We start from the raw sequence: 15,629 nt of genomic DNA, 5'->3' as shown, positions 1-15,629 counted from the left end.
TATAAAAAAGTAAGTGATCTAGAAAATTGTGACCTTTTCAACTTAATATATTTATTTACTGAAATAGTATTTAAAAAAAATAACATAATATATTTATTTACTGAAATAGTATTTAAAAATAATATTTAAAAAAAATAACATAATATATTTATTTACTGAAATAGTATTTAAAATTCATTTTCATGTATTTTAGTTTTCAAAAATCAAGATATAATAACAAAGGCAATTTGTGTATGGCAAATTTGCTTTATGAAAAGTAAAAGAAAAAAAAGATGAATTCACTTTTTTAAAATAAAAAAAAAATTGTAATCCATCTCCAATGATTTTGTTTCTTAAATTTTGTTTAAAAAAATTACAATTTGTCATTCTATTTACCTTCGTATTTCTAAAAATTATCAACAATCTTATTTTTTTAGAGGTTTATTTATTTTATTTATTTTTATAATTTTATCAAATTTATAATTAAATTTTTATATTTTTTGAATTAAATCTTTATATTATCTTTAATTTTATAATTAAGTCTTTGTCAAAATAAAAAATATTAAAATTAACAATATTTTTTCATAAATTAAAAATATTTATAATTAAGAATTTAATTACATATTTTTAAAAAAATATTTTATTAATTTTAATATTTTTTATTAATAAAAAATTAATTATAAAATAAAAAATAATACAAAAATTTAATTAAAAAAATATAAACTTAATTATAAATTTAGTCTAAATTAATAGAATAATTAAAATTTTGTAAGATTTCACAACCCAACAAATTATTTTTTTCGTCATTGTACGAAGTCTTTCAATTTTGAAATTATTTTAAAAATTGTGAAAACTGAATAGGAGAGAGCTGAATAGCGGATGGGTTGAGCTGTTGAAGGGTTTGCAGGGTGCAGCGGTAAACATCCCCTGCCACTGAGGCCGAGACACCGTTTCAACTTTCAAGTTTCCCAATATATCCAAAACGACACCGTTTCTTCAAATTCCAAACTTCCAATGGCGGCACCCACAAAACGAGACGAGCAAGAAGCTCTACGCCTCAAGTCCCTAGCGGACTCCAACTTCACTTCCTCCAGAAACCTCAACGCCGCCTTCAACTACGCCAAGCGCGCTCACCGCCTCGCCCCAAATCTTCCCGGCGTCACAGAGACCCTCGCCGCCCTCACCGTTCTCCGCGCCGCCGCCTCTAAGAACTCCCCTTTCCCTGACTGGTACGCCGTCCTCGGTGCTGAGCCCTTCGCCCCCGCCTCCGTCCTCCGCAAGCGCTACAAGCAGCTGGCGCTCCTACTCCACCCCGACAAGAGCCCCTACGTGGCATCTGATGAGGCATTCAAGCTCGTCGCCGAGGCCTTCCGATTGCTCTCCGACAGGGCATGGAAGAGGGACTACGATGTCAAGCTCAGGTTATGCACAGTTCTTGATAATAGTTAGTTAGGAGTTTGTTAAGTTAGTTAGATTCAGTTGGATGGTTGTGCTATTGTAAATAGGGAGCATTGACACCATGGTGCTCTTGTCTTGTATATGTGAAGTGTATGCTAAATTGTTAATGATGTATGAGCTAGCTTTATTGATATTGTCAAGTTTAATGCAGGTTGAGGATTCTGGATGAGAAGGAGAAGGAGAAGGTTGGTGAAGAGGACATGGATACATTTTGGACTGCATGCTCCACTTGCAGGCTCTTGCACCAGTTTGAGAGGAAGTACCTGGGACATAATCTGGTATGCCCCTCTTGCAGGAAGAGTTTTAAGGCTGTGGAGGTGGGTAGTGACGATGATGGGTCTGAAGAAGAGGAGGAGGAGAAGGAGGAGGAGGAGGAAGAAGAGGCAGAGAGAGCTAGGAAGGGTAGCGTTGGGAAATTGAAATCAAAAGAGGTGGTGGATGATGATGAGAGATTGGGGGATTTTGTGTCAAGGAGAAAAGCCAAGAGTGTGAAAGGGAAAATGGGCGTTGAAAAAGATGGAGGCTTGAGGAGGAGCCAGGGTTTGAAGGGTGGAATTGAGGGTGGTAAAGTGAGAAATGAGGATTCTGAGAGCAAAGGAGAGGGTGTTGCGGGAAGCTTGAGAAGTGGGGATTTGAGAACGCGGACTAAAGGGAAAGTAGGTATTGAAAAAGGTGGAGGCTTGATGAAGAGCAGGTGTTTGACGGGTGGAGTTGAGAGTAACGAAGTGGGAAATAAGGTCTTGGAGAGTGAAAGAGAGGGTATTGGAGGAAGCTTGAGAAGTGGGGATTTGAGAAAGAGTAAGCGTGGGGAGGTGTTGGACAGTTCAAAACCCAAGAGGGTCAAAACTGGGGAGGAAATGATGACATTGGCTGAGTTTCAGTCTGAAGTAAAGCGAACAGCTCGGCAGAAGATGAAGTTGAAACTAAAAGAAAATGGAGAAGATCATGAAACAGAGAGGAGGAGCGAGCGGCGGGAAAGACTTGGTGAGTTGAAAAATAACAAGGATTTAGAGGCTGGGGAATGTAGGAGTATGAAGAAGAGTGTGAAGCCATTAGTCAAGGGGATGAAAGAGGACTCTCTGAAGAAAAAGGAAGCGGGACCTGAGAAGCACGGTGATTCTGGTGGAAGGGACTTGGAGACTTTCACAGTGGTGGATTCGGATTTTTATGATTTTGACAAAGATAGAACTCATAGAAGCTTTAGGAAAGGTCAAATGTGGGCTGTATATGATGATATTGATGGAATGCCAAGGCATTATGCCTTGATTGATGAAGTTTTTTCAGCAAACCCTTTTCAAGTGAGTATAAGTTGGTTTGATCTACAAAACAATGGGGTTGAAAAGATTATTAGTTGTGAGAAAATGGGGTTTCACATGCCATGTGGAAGATTTAAAGTTACCCAGAAGGCTTCCATAAATTCAGTAAATGTATTTTCTCATGTTGTGGACTGTGATCGAGCAGCACGCGAGGTCTACCAAGTTTATCCAAAGAAGGGCTCTGTATGGGCACTTTATGGTAAGGCAACTCTTGATGCAGATGAACAAAATTTTGCAGCCAATGGTAAGAGATGCTATGACATTGTTGTATTCTTAACAAGTTACAGTGAAATCTCTGGTCTGAGCATGGCATATCTTGAGAAGGTTGATGGTTACAAGACTGTATTTAAGAGACAAGAGAGGGGAAGTCATGCTATTAGATTTCTTGGAAAGGATGACCTGTGGTTAATTTCTCATCAGATTCCTGCTCGAAAATTATCTTGTAATGATACTCCTGAACTTTTGAAAGATTGTTGGGAACTTGATCCTGCTTCACTTCCCTCGGATTTACTTACTATAGGTGGCATAGATAATTGAGGTGAATAAACCTTTTTGGTTATGTAGTTCTAAATTTTCAACTGAAGGACTCTAGCAGCTTAATTGTTGGTCCTACTTCAGTTACTTCATGTATTCTTGTGGTGGATTACTTAATGATTTTAGGAATCATTTTTTCCAAAAAGGAAAAAGTAGAAAATATCTTAGGAAAACTAGCTGCCTTGTATAGCCTGAATTAGTTAGATTTGCAGATTCTCTGTTCATATACTTGATTAACTGTTCATTTTGTCTATTTTTACTACTAGTTATGGTGAGGCCATTCTAATAGTTTATACAGTCTCCACTGACAAGGTACAGTGGTCAAAAGTTTTAACACATCAATATCTGCCTTGGCCAATGCAAAACTTTGTTGCATCCGTATGCATGGACACAATGCAATGACATCTTTAAAACTATGTAACCAACCCGACCTAGTGGAAAAAGCTTCGTTAAGCAAGAGTAAGTAAGATGGAAGTCCTTCATGTGTAGAAAATTTGGATGACTAACCAAATTTTACTTATCTGCAGTTCTCTTGAAAGAACATGTGGTTTTAAACAAAATCTGATGCATTTAGCTTCTATTCTGTCTGTTTTGTTCTCTTCTGTAATCAAATGAATTCTCTCATTTGTAGTATATCAAAATCCAAGTGTCTCTTTTTGACCTTTTCATATCAGTTTAGTGCCTTAGTGGTAAGTGGTAACTGATGAGAGCATGAGCAGCTTAATTGCTATTAAAAACTTGATGCTATCTAATTTTGTTCAAATCATGGTTGGTGTACTTTTTGAAATGTTTTTATGAAACTGCGCATAAGAATCCACAGTCAACCCGGTTTGTGTCATATGTTCACTTGCTAAATCTTCATCAATTTTCAATAGTCTGTACAAACTGACCACAATATGATGATCGATATAGAGGCAAGTTGAGATCAATAGCTTCTGTTTGTGAGAGTGCTAGATTATTAACATTTGTGCAACTGTAAATGTTTCTGGTAGAAATATGTAATCAAATGTGTTTATTAGTTTTTCTTGATTAGAATAGCATCATTTACTGATTATTAGGCAAGAAATTAGTTTCTATTATCTTAGATGACTATATTTTTTTTGTTAGCCATAAATAGCAGAGCATGTGTGTAGTCTAACTCATTTTTTTAAATCATTCTCAATTAACATGATACTTAGTACTTTATGTATTATTCATTAATCATATTCTTGAAAATTTGTTGTTCATTCTTCATACTTCACACATCAGTTAACAACAGTAACTGCTTCTAAATCTCGTGTCTAGATCACACTTTATATTTAGCACATGATTGCTCTATCTGGTTTTCACACAAAATCAACTTACTAATATTGCCTTCATTGCTTATGCATATTATATATTTCCCTGAACAACTTGATATTATGATGACTGTAAATCTGAAATACGGGTATTTATTTTATTTACATGTTTGGGATTAATGTTATGATAAACAGTTTGTTAGAAGATATGTTGTGTTGTTAAACTTGTAAATGATAAAGACTTCCTACCAGCTCAAAATTCTTTTGCCCCTAATGTAATATCAGTGTTAAAATTGTCACCAATGGAATCCATGTAAAGGTATATGTCTTGATTCTTGTTTATTTGCCTCATCTGCACATCATTCAGGTTTACTGCAACTACTGGCTAGTATTGTAAAGCCAATGATATCTAATGCTCCTATGCAATGTGTTAAAGCTTATTCTGCAGATCAGTATTGCAATGCACTTAAGCACAATTGTACTGGACTGAAGGCAAAATTGTGTTACTGGACAGAAGTGAAGACATGAATTGTTCTTCTTCTTTGGAAGGTAATTTATTGTATGTCAAAGAGGGATATGTAAGAGATGTTACATTTGTATACAACATTTTCAATGCACATATCATCAGTATAACTCTATTTTCTTTTCAAAGTAATCATGAACCTTTGCTTAAACAAATAAACGAATCATATTCTTAGCCATATCTTCAGGGCTTAAGGCTATAGTGTTACACCTTTTAAGAGTTATATAATATATAGTTATATACTACCAATAATAATAAGAACAAACTTTCACCGAAATAATATGTATATATTATGCCCCGACTTAGTTGGTGTGGGGTAGCTAGACTTGTATATATATTTTTCAAACAAAGTGACATAATAGGTTTAGAGTGGTTCACAAGCTAACCCTTCAAGCTTTGTACTTGCTCCAATTCTAGGTGTCATTAAATTCAATAATTGATTCATGCATGTTACCCCTTCACAAGCCAAAATTTCTCAAACTATATGCTTTCTTGTATCTTTATATTTGACTTGGGTGACGCTTCATATCCTAATGGGAGCAGGTTGGCCATTACTTAACAAAATGTCTAACAAATCTGCATAGTATTATAATTAAACTTTGGTACAATACTATTATGTATTTTATACTTGTTGACAAATGAATATATTATTCTAGAATTTCTTTTAATTATATATGTGGATTCTAATTATTGCATGGGTTGTTTTCACATCAACTTTATTATCTGAATAATATTGCCCTCAACTTTTGTAATCAAGAAGCCTCTGTCATATAAGCTGGCATGCATCCATATTCAAATAAGTTAGTTATGGCTAATTAATTGTTAATTGTGAGTGTTACTCTTAATGAATAATAGTGGCAGAGAATTGTCCACTTCTGTAGAGTAGAGCATGCTATAGAAACTATGATTGAAAGTGGGTCCATTGATGGCATAAGCTAACCAAGGATGAGATTGAAGAAGGAATTGCATTGGTTATTATGAATGAAACAATGGTTTTGGAATTCAATTTTAGTTTTCTTTATTCACAAGCTAAGCTAAGATAACACCTACACTATGCCTATAATAAGAACATCATAATAGATATGACTTATAATGACGAGTATACTTGATCCATTTGTTGAAAACCCTATCCATTCCATTTTCATTTATAAAAAGTTAAATGGCAGAATTAATGAGTACGTTAATTAGTAAAAAAAAAAAACAAAAATAGAAATAAATCATTTTGTTAGTCCAGCAAAGTTATTAATTTTAAAATGTTGTAATCAACTTTGGCCTTTGTGAAATTTTGATATTGGAATTGTGATTTATTGACGGACTTTCGGCCGCAAATAGTGAATGAACCATTCTGCCCTCAACTCTCAATTCTTTACAACTTTTCTCTATTCTTTATTCACGGACTTTTCATTATTGTAACTTAGAAGTGTCAAACGGTGCACCGAGTTTGAACCTGTTCGTTATGACTTGGGAGCGACCAGTCAAAATTAGAAAAATAATTTAATTCATATTTTAAATTAGTCAAAAAAATATTAACTTGATTTAACTCGTTTGAGTTGATGAGTTAAATGGATCAATTCGTTTGATTTTTTTAATTATTTTATAATTTTAGCAATTTTTTGCTTAATATTTATATAAATAAAAAAATTATCATACATTTATATATTTTTGTAGTAAATTATTTAGAGTCTAAATAATTAGTTAACAAAAAAATATTTTATATATTAAAAGAAATTTTATATAACAAAAGATTAAAATAAAATAAAAAATAGTCAAATGAGTTTAGAGCAATTCAAATCAAATTGCGAGTGATGACTTGTTTTGACGGATTCTTCTTAGTTCTTAGAGTTATGCAAAAATGGTTGCTTGTTTTTTTTTTTTATCAAAGATAGAGAGATTTAAATTTGTGATCTCTTAGATGAGTATGCGAAAATTATGTCATTTGGTAAATGGTTACTTATTTTTATTTTGTTTATTAATTGTCTTTTATATAGGTCGTGTAAACTTATTTTAAAATATTAATAGATAAAAAAATAATATTAGAAAATTAATAGTATAGTAGTTAATTTCAATCAATATATAAATTGTCAAATAAGTTTAATACCAGAGGTGGAGCCAGATATAAGGAAAGGGAGATAATGGTCTTCCTAATTTTAATTTTTACGTGTAAATTATATATAAATTTTAATTTAATTTTTTTTTTAAATTTTATTTTAGTTTTATTTTATTGTGTAAATATTTTTTGTTTCTCTCTAATATTTTATCTAGTTCTGTCCCTATTTGATACAAATAAATTTTTAATTTTTTATTGACTTTGAATTTTAAATCTTTTTAATTAAATATAAAGTTTTAGATTTTAAAGAATTTTAGATTTTTTTATATTTTTTTCTACACACATTCCCAAAGTACCCCTCGCACTACTGCCTTTCCATGCAAATTACGGCCCATACGTGTTCACACACGCATTGTATCTCATTTCTCACTGTTGGCTTTGGCTACATACACCTTTTAAATGGACGATAATGCCCATGAAAAACCAATAGTTTTACCGTATTCTTCCTTATTCTATGCCCACCCCTCCATACTCCAAAATAATAATTGTCATATTTCATATTTTATATTCTCCAACTCCTCCTCCTCCTCCTTTAATTTGGTCGAACTTTTGAGCCTGAGTTGTCCAATATTCATCTCATCAGAGTCACAAGCTTGGTATCTGATGAATATTATTCTCTAGTTCCCAATTCACGAAAGAAATATACCCATATCAATTGGTTTTCTTTTTATCATAATATAATTGACTTTATATATATTTGTAATAATAACTAATAATGATAATGATGTTACAATATGTTTCTTAGTTTTAATCAAATTCTATATATATACACAAGTGACGACCTTGACGAAAAACAACTCATTGGCTCATAGTTTGACAAATCATGCATTAGAAACCTTAGGTGGCAAGATATAATAATCTTACTTATTATCTTAAATCTTAATTATTAAGAAAGATGAGAGGCCACGACACTTTGTTGTACACGTGTGAAGTAAAATGGGGCCCACTACCGCCCTCCACTAGAGAATTTTTCTTTTAATTTGTTAGGAAGTTTAATAATTATTTTCTCATATAAATATATGATAATAATTTTGATATATTCACCATCTAAAATATTTTATACCGTTATATTTATATAATTATTTTTTAGATAATTATTTATGTAATTAATATAAAAGATAATTATTTTTAATTTATTAATATGACGTTATATAATTAAATATATATGAAAAATAATTTTATACCAATCGTGTATTAAAATTAAATTCTAAAAATATATACAAATTAAAATAGAAAATAGAAAAAAATATTGACAAATATTGATATAATTAGGTTTTCATGAAGATGATGAATGATTATTTTAATTAATTCAAACTTGCAAATGAAACCTGACTTTGGCATGATACTCAACATAATGTACAATACAAATTATTGAATGGTCCTTATCATTCTTGGTCACCACCCCAACATAATTTAGCAGGTTCATGAAATAGCATCTTACCCTAAAACAAATAAATAAATTATTCAATCCAACAATGATAGCAACAACCTAACGATAAGCACATATTCTCTTCTTAACAAAAAAAAAAAAAACAAAACAAAACAAAACAAAACAAAAAATATAAAATTTAACCACCACTCTGCATAGTTCTTCCTCACACAGGGGCATGCCTCGTAATAACGCTACAAAACAAAGGGCAATTTCGTGCATATGAAGAAAATGATTTTTAATATTTTTTTGGTGACAAATGATTTTTAATATAAAAATATTTATTAGTTACTGCCGTTCACAACAGTGGTTTTAATAGTTAACAAGTATTTTTTTTAATTTTACCAATTAAAATATAATTTAAAAACACAACTAACTAATTATTATTATTATATTTTTATACAAGTATGAATAATATTTAAGTATAAATGGAATTTTTATTAAAGAAAATATAGAAAAAGGTTCTCAAATTAATATCTTTAGATAATTATTCATCGAAAAAAAATTATCTTTTACTTTGTATATAAAAGTAGTTGACTTGATGTGATTATTGAATATCCTAATAAGAGTGCCAAAAATATTTAGCATATAAATGATATATACTTTCGTTAAAGAAAATAATATAAAAAAAGGTTATAAAATCAATCTTTTTAGGTAATTATTCATCGAAAGAGTTAGTTTTTACGTTGTACCTAAAAATATTTACCTTAATGTCATCACTCAATATCCTAAAAGTGCCAAAAATATTTAGCGTATATATGGTATTTTCGTTAAAGAAAATACAGAAAAAGTTTTAAAATTAATCTTTTTAGGTAATTATTCATCGAAAAAGTTAGTTTTTACGTGGTACCTAAAAATATTTATCTTAATGTGATTATTCAATATTCTAAAAGTGCCAGAAATATTTAGCGTGCGTATAAATGGTATTTTCGTTAAAAAGTATAGAAAAAAATTGTAAAATTAATCTTTTTAGGTAATTATTCATTGAAAGAAGTTAGTTTTTACGGTGCACCTAAAAATATTTAACTTTATGTGATCATTCAATATCCTAAAAGTGCCAGAAATATTTAACGTGTGTATAAAATATAAATGGTATTGTCGTTAAAATATATAGAAAAAAAAGTTGTAAAATTAATCTTTTTAGATAATTATTCATCGAAAGAAGTTAGTTTTTATGTTGTACCTAAAAATATTTAACTTAATGTAATTATTCAATATCCAGAAAATGCCAAAAATATATAGCATATAAATGGTATTTTGTTAAAGAAAAATATAGAAAGTTTTAAAAATTAATATTTTGGATAATTATTCATCCAAAAAATTATTTTTAAGTTGTACATAAAAATATTTGACTTATTGTAATGATTCAATATCTTAAAAGTTTTATAAACAATTGAACAAATTTTTTTCTTTTAAAATAATAAATATTATTTTATTAAAAATAATCTTTACAAAATTAAATTCAATCAGTTGAATAATTAGCTCACTTGTTTAATTAAACAAGTAGTCGTTAAAAATTTAAATCTTAATGCATCTATGATAAATTAGTCTTATTAGAATAAAAAATTTACTGTACATATTTTTTATTTTGACAAATCAATGACTGATTTATCACGAATTTAAATTTTTTTAAAAAAATTTGTTACTAATTAATAAATTACTACATACAAAGATATAAAAGAACGATTAAACTGATAATTCGACCAACTCAAGTTAATTATTTATATTATCAATCTAGGGATCATGTTTTAATTAATTGCAAAAGAAAATATAGACGTAATTAAAAATTAAATAAAGGAATAATGAAAGTGGCATCCAAAACTAATTAATTACAAGGACGTCAAAAAAAGGAAGATAAAAGAAATAATAAAAATCCAAAAGCAATGGCATATGATGAGCAGCCAAAAAAGACGAATACCAATCTTCTCTCTCTTGCCCCCTCCTTCCATCACGGTCTTGTGTATATAAATATACAGTGTAGAACTCACAAAACTGAGGTTTCCAATTTTCCATTCCATGACAGAGAAAAACACACACACCACTGCACCATAACAATAATAATACTAATATTTATTTAATTAAATAATATTAGTACACATAATAATATATGGATCATAATAATACTTTACGTCGTTTTGGGGAAATAATACCCAAAACTCATCGTAATCATAATTTTCTCTTATCACTCTTTCTCTTCTTCTTCTTCTTCTTCTTCTTCTTCTTCTCATCACACGCAGCTTTTGACCTAGCTACCATCCCCTTCAACGATGGCTATTCTCCTCTCTTCGGAGATAGCAACGTCGTTCGCTCCGATGACGGCAACGGCGTTAATCTCCTCCTCGATCGCTTCACCGGTAAATTCAATTCTCTCTATTTTCTTCTTCTTTTCATCTCTCCAAATCTATAATTTTCACAATTCCGTAAAATTGAGCAGGTTCTGGCTTCATATCATCGAGTATGTACAAATATGGATTCTTCAGCGCTAATATCAAGTTGCCATCAAATTATACAGCTGGAATTTGCGTCGCTTTTTATGTAAGTCACTAAAACAATTATTTTATTTGATTCTTCTATGAAATAATATATAAATTGAAATTATAGCATTAGCATCCATCAATCTCGGTTGAACTGCGCTTATTCCTTTAATTTCTTTATGGAAATGAATTGATTATTCCGTGTAAATCCCAAACTTTTTTCGTTTTCTCATCATGCATGGATTCTTTCCTTCCTTGTTTCATTTTTACTTTTTTTGTTTTGAATTATTCCGTTGGGATCAGTAAAACGCGCAACTAATTAAATATTAGTCAAACTTTACTGCTTTAATTAATTCGATTAAAAGATATTTAAAAATTGCTGACAATGAGTGAAAAGTCAATTGAAGATTATTATTGAAGATAGGTACGTACAATTTAAGATTTTTGCACTCTTCAACAATGGTTGCCCCATACTGTGTTCACTTATGAAACTTTAATTAGGTTTCATGATTACTTCTACATACTCATGATGATGAATTGATTATTGTAGATTTTGATTTTATTATTTTTTACTTCAATATTTTTCTTTTAAATTTTGGTAGACGTCAAATGGTGATGTGTTCGAGAAGACACACGATGAGTTGGACTTTGAATTCCTTGGTAACTTAGCGGGAAAACCGTGGCGGTTTCAGACCAACTTGTACGGCAACGGAAGCACCCACCGTGGCCGTGAGGAGAGGTATCGCCTGTGGTTTGATCCTACAAAGGAATACCATAGATACAGCATCCTTTGGACTGCCAAGAATGTTGTGTAAGTCTTCTAATTACTTTTAATTTTCCATCTACGACTATGCTATCTGTAAACTAAAATTAATTACCCAAATTAACTACAAATATAAAATATACTTTAAAATATAAATAAATACTAAAAATAAATTATATATATATATATATTTATACATAAATATATTAGTAGTTGATTTTAATAATTAATTTTAATTTATAAATAATATTTTTATTTCACCTATATATAAATTTAGAATTTAATTTTTACCAAGGTAAAACAGTTTTAGACTTTTAGAAGTGTATTTAATCATGTAATTTATCTTCTATATTGATTACACATGTTAATGTATCAAAATAAACTCATAAATTTAAATAAAAAATGTTAACCAACTAATATTTAATTTGTGAATGGATATAATATATGACAAATTTATATGTAATTATTTTTGTATAAAATTAATAGTTAAAAATCTTTGATTTGATAAGTTTGGCTAAATTATAAACAACTGTAGACAACTGTTTAATGTTTAATGTTCACCCTAATATATCCCCACAAAAATGAGTACACAGGTTATAGCTTTGCATTGCCTGAAGATTAGAATTTATATACGTTTTTTATGAGCTAAATTTTATAGTTGAATTCATGCCGTCTTATCCTAATTAATATGATTTAGAGCTTATTATCATATGATATTGTTAATAAACCACATGAAGATTAATTAACAATCATATACAAAACTTTACATCCCGAATATTAAGGGAATTCTTGTGTAGTAGTGGTCTAATGTAATTCAAAATTGCTCCATGAAGAATAAACGTGCTAATTATTAGCAAGATTTAGTTACACACATTACAAACTGTCAAAATTCAAAGTAGTGAGAAATACAAAATAGTACCCATAATCTTAAGGTTAAGAATAAATATTAAAATAGTGATGTATCGATGATATCGTGCACTTTGCTATCTGGTATTTCCAATGATGTCTTCCCTTTTTGTGCCTTTGTATTTGCCTCATGCTTGGAAAGTCTTTTCTGGAATGTGTATTTATGGAATATAGTATTAAACTTTAACGTGATGTGTTTGTGTATGTATGATCAATGATGAATCGTTTTTTTTTTTTGGACTCAAACGTGAGGAAGGGATTTAAAGTGTTTGGAGTTGCGTGTGGGATGCGTTTTTATAAGATTATAATTGAAATTTGAAGGCATATAGTTTTCGTTGCTAAAAGGATGGTTTGGAATTGAATGATATAATTTCCAGTTTGGACAAGTGCATTATGGCCCACACTGCAACTTGAAATTTTTTTTTTGTTTTCATAATTATATTATTATTCTCATTATCTTCTCACCATTATTATGGTGATCATGATAAGATATATAATGGATTAAACAAAAAATAATAATGTTCTTATATTTTTAATCACATAAATTTGTGTTTATCCTTATGTTTATCTGTATCACACATGTGACATATGTGAGAGACTATATCTTTTATTTCAAGTCATATAAATATCATGGTCCTTCTCATTATCATCATCATTTGAATTGATTCTTTAATTTGATGTGAAAGCCTAATATCCGGTGAGATTGTGGGTTGTGGGGTGAACAAAATTGCATTATTTCCCTAATTTATTAATTTCTGTATTATTACATATAATTAGTTATAATTTAATTATTTATGCTTCTAGAATTTGATTGAAATTTCTCTCCTCCAGATAAATTCAGTGGACCGTATGTGCCTAATTCATTATCCAATTAAAAGCTCTAAACTACCCATAAAGCAGGTTAATTAATTAGGACGGTGTTGTTATTGATCTTAATCCAACTGGACCTACAAAGTGTGGCATAAATAAAATTCATCAGAAAACAGGGAATTAGTTCGTCCACTATAAAGAAGCATGCATGTGAACTATGTTTTTAATTAATCTCTATGATCAATGGCAACAAAATTTAGTTAAATTAATTATCAACCAAACTAAAGCAAGCTCATAGATTCCTATACCATTTGCCAAACCTTCTTGTCCCCATAGTTCCACCTAATTGAAACTCAATACAACTAGCTGGCAAATATCTCTTTTTTATTTCATTGGAATATTTGCCTATGTGTGACAACTACCAAACAATAGGTTTTTTATTTTTATTTTTTTAAATATTTAAATTCAATAATTTCTATGTGTAGCTAGCGCAAATTTTTGGATTCTAACATTTAATTATATATTCCATGTAGTTATGAGATAGTACATAAAATAATAAGTAATTTTTTAACAAGTAAATTTTTTTATTTTTAAACAAAGCATTTTTCTATAATTTAAAATTTTTTAATTAATTTATAACTATTTAAGCAAATAAAATAACTCTTGTAAACGGTAATTTATTAATGTGTCAAATTAGAACCGCTTAAACCAATTACTTAGATAGTTGATGATCGAATTAGAGAGTATCAAGCCATGAAGGGATGTTTTATCCTTCTAACAAATTGTTAGACAAAAAAATATATTTACTTTTTTTCTAGTTTGAAATTAGGCATAAATATAAATATGTTTAATAATAATTTTAACGACTATGTATGAATTTATTTCAGATTTTACATTGATGAAGTTCCAATTAGAGAGGTGCTAAGAAGTGCTGAAATGGGAGCTGATTACCCATCTAAACCAATGTCATTATATGCAACAATTTGGGATGCATCAAATTGGGCCACTTCAGGTGGAAAGTACAAAGTGAACTATAAATATGCACCTTTTGTAGCCGAATTTAAAGACCTAGTCCTCAAGGGTTGCTCCGTTGACCCTATTGAAGAGTCCACCGTGGCCGGCCGAAGCATTTGCTCCGACCAACACGCCGATCTTGAGGCACAAGACTATGCTGCCGTGACCCCAAGGCGCCGCCTAGCGATGCGCCGGTTCCGGCAGCGTTACATGTACTATTCTTATTGTTATGATACATTAAGGTACCCTAATCCATTACCTGAATGTGACATTATACCATCGGAGAAACAAAGATTTAAGGAGACTGGAAGGTTGAAATTCGGCGGCAGCCACCGCCGGCAGTCTCGGCGGAAGGGCCGGACTACAACTCCGGTGGATGATACCGATCAAGGTGATATGTGATGAGTGACGATTGGGTTGTAAATAATAGTGTCCAATATAATTTTATATATGGTTTTGTCTATATATTTAATTGTTTGAAACCATAAATAAACCAAGTGATTATTTTTAGGTCAATTTTTTTTCTTCTTCTTTTATTTTTTATATGTTTGGTGTTATGTTAGTGTATTATATATGTGTATGTGGTTGCAGTAGGTGGAATATATATTTACATGAATGAGTGCACAAATGAATAAGTCCAAGCTTTGTGTGTGTCAAGAATTGCATTGACGGTCACTAATTATATTATTTGTGTGGTTGGTTTCTCTATTCATCAATTAATTGAGAGTGGTTTAGGTTGTATGTTAAATACAAAACTAGATTATGCTTTAACTTCGACAATTTTTTTTTATTTTAAAGACTATATTATAGGGTTAGTTAGTGGGAGCTAGGGAGAGTAAAATTAAATGAGAAAGTATGAGGAGCCAATGAAATATTTGTATAATGTGTATAATGGAGGTTTAGGGAGTATTAGAAATATAACTATTAGTGTTATCTTTTACCATCAGCTAAAATTTTTGAGATGAGTGGTATCATGACATGGTATTAAACCGCTAAATTTAAAAGATTCAGTCTTCACAGGTAAGTTATAAAATTTAGA

At 30.3% G+C, this 15,629-nt stretch overlaps 2 protein-coding genes across 2 annotated transcripts; both read left to right on the top strand.

Annotated features, from left to right (window-relative positions):
- The first annotated feature begins 781 nt into the window (after positions 1–781).
- Positions 782–3,460, top strand: LOC112800060 (uncharacterized). Its single transcript, XM_025842123.3, has 2 exons — positions 782–1,400; positions 1,589–3,460. The coding sequence occupies exons 1-2, from the start codon at positions 994–996 to the stop codon at positions 3,288–3,290; spliced, it is 2,109 nt and encodes a 702-aa protein (XP_025697908.1). The 5' UTR covers positions 782–993; the 3' UTR covers positions 3,291–3,460.
- A 7,016-nt stretch (positions 3,461–10,476) lies between these two features.
- On the top strand, positions 10,477–15,106 carry LOC112800059 (probable xyloglucan endotransglucosylase/hydrolase protein 30). The gene is made up of 4 exons (XM_025842121.3): positions 10,477–10,977; positions 11,058–11,158; positions 11,700–11,908; positions 14,464–15,106. The coding sequence occupies exons 1-4, from the start codon at positions 10,731–10,733 to the stop codon at positions 14,990–14,992; spliced, it is 1,086 nt and encodes a 361-aa protein (XP_025697906.1). The 5' UTR covers positions 10,477–10,730; the 3' UTR covers positions 14,993–15,106.
- The last annotated feature ends 523 nt before the right edge of the window (positions 15,107–15,629 follow it).

The sequence above is a fragment of the Arachis hypogaea genome, chromosome 5, assembly GCF_003086295.3.
Source record: "Arachis hypogaea cultivar Tifrunner chromosome 5, arahy.Tifrunner.gnm2.J5K5, whole genome shotgun sequence".
Lineage (NCBI taxonomy): Eukaryota > Viridiplantae > Streptophyta > Magnoliopsida > Fabales > Fabaceae > Arachis > Arachis hypogaea.
This window is presented reverse-complemented; position numbering and strand designations above follow the sequence as displayed.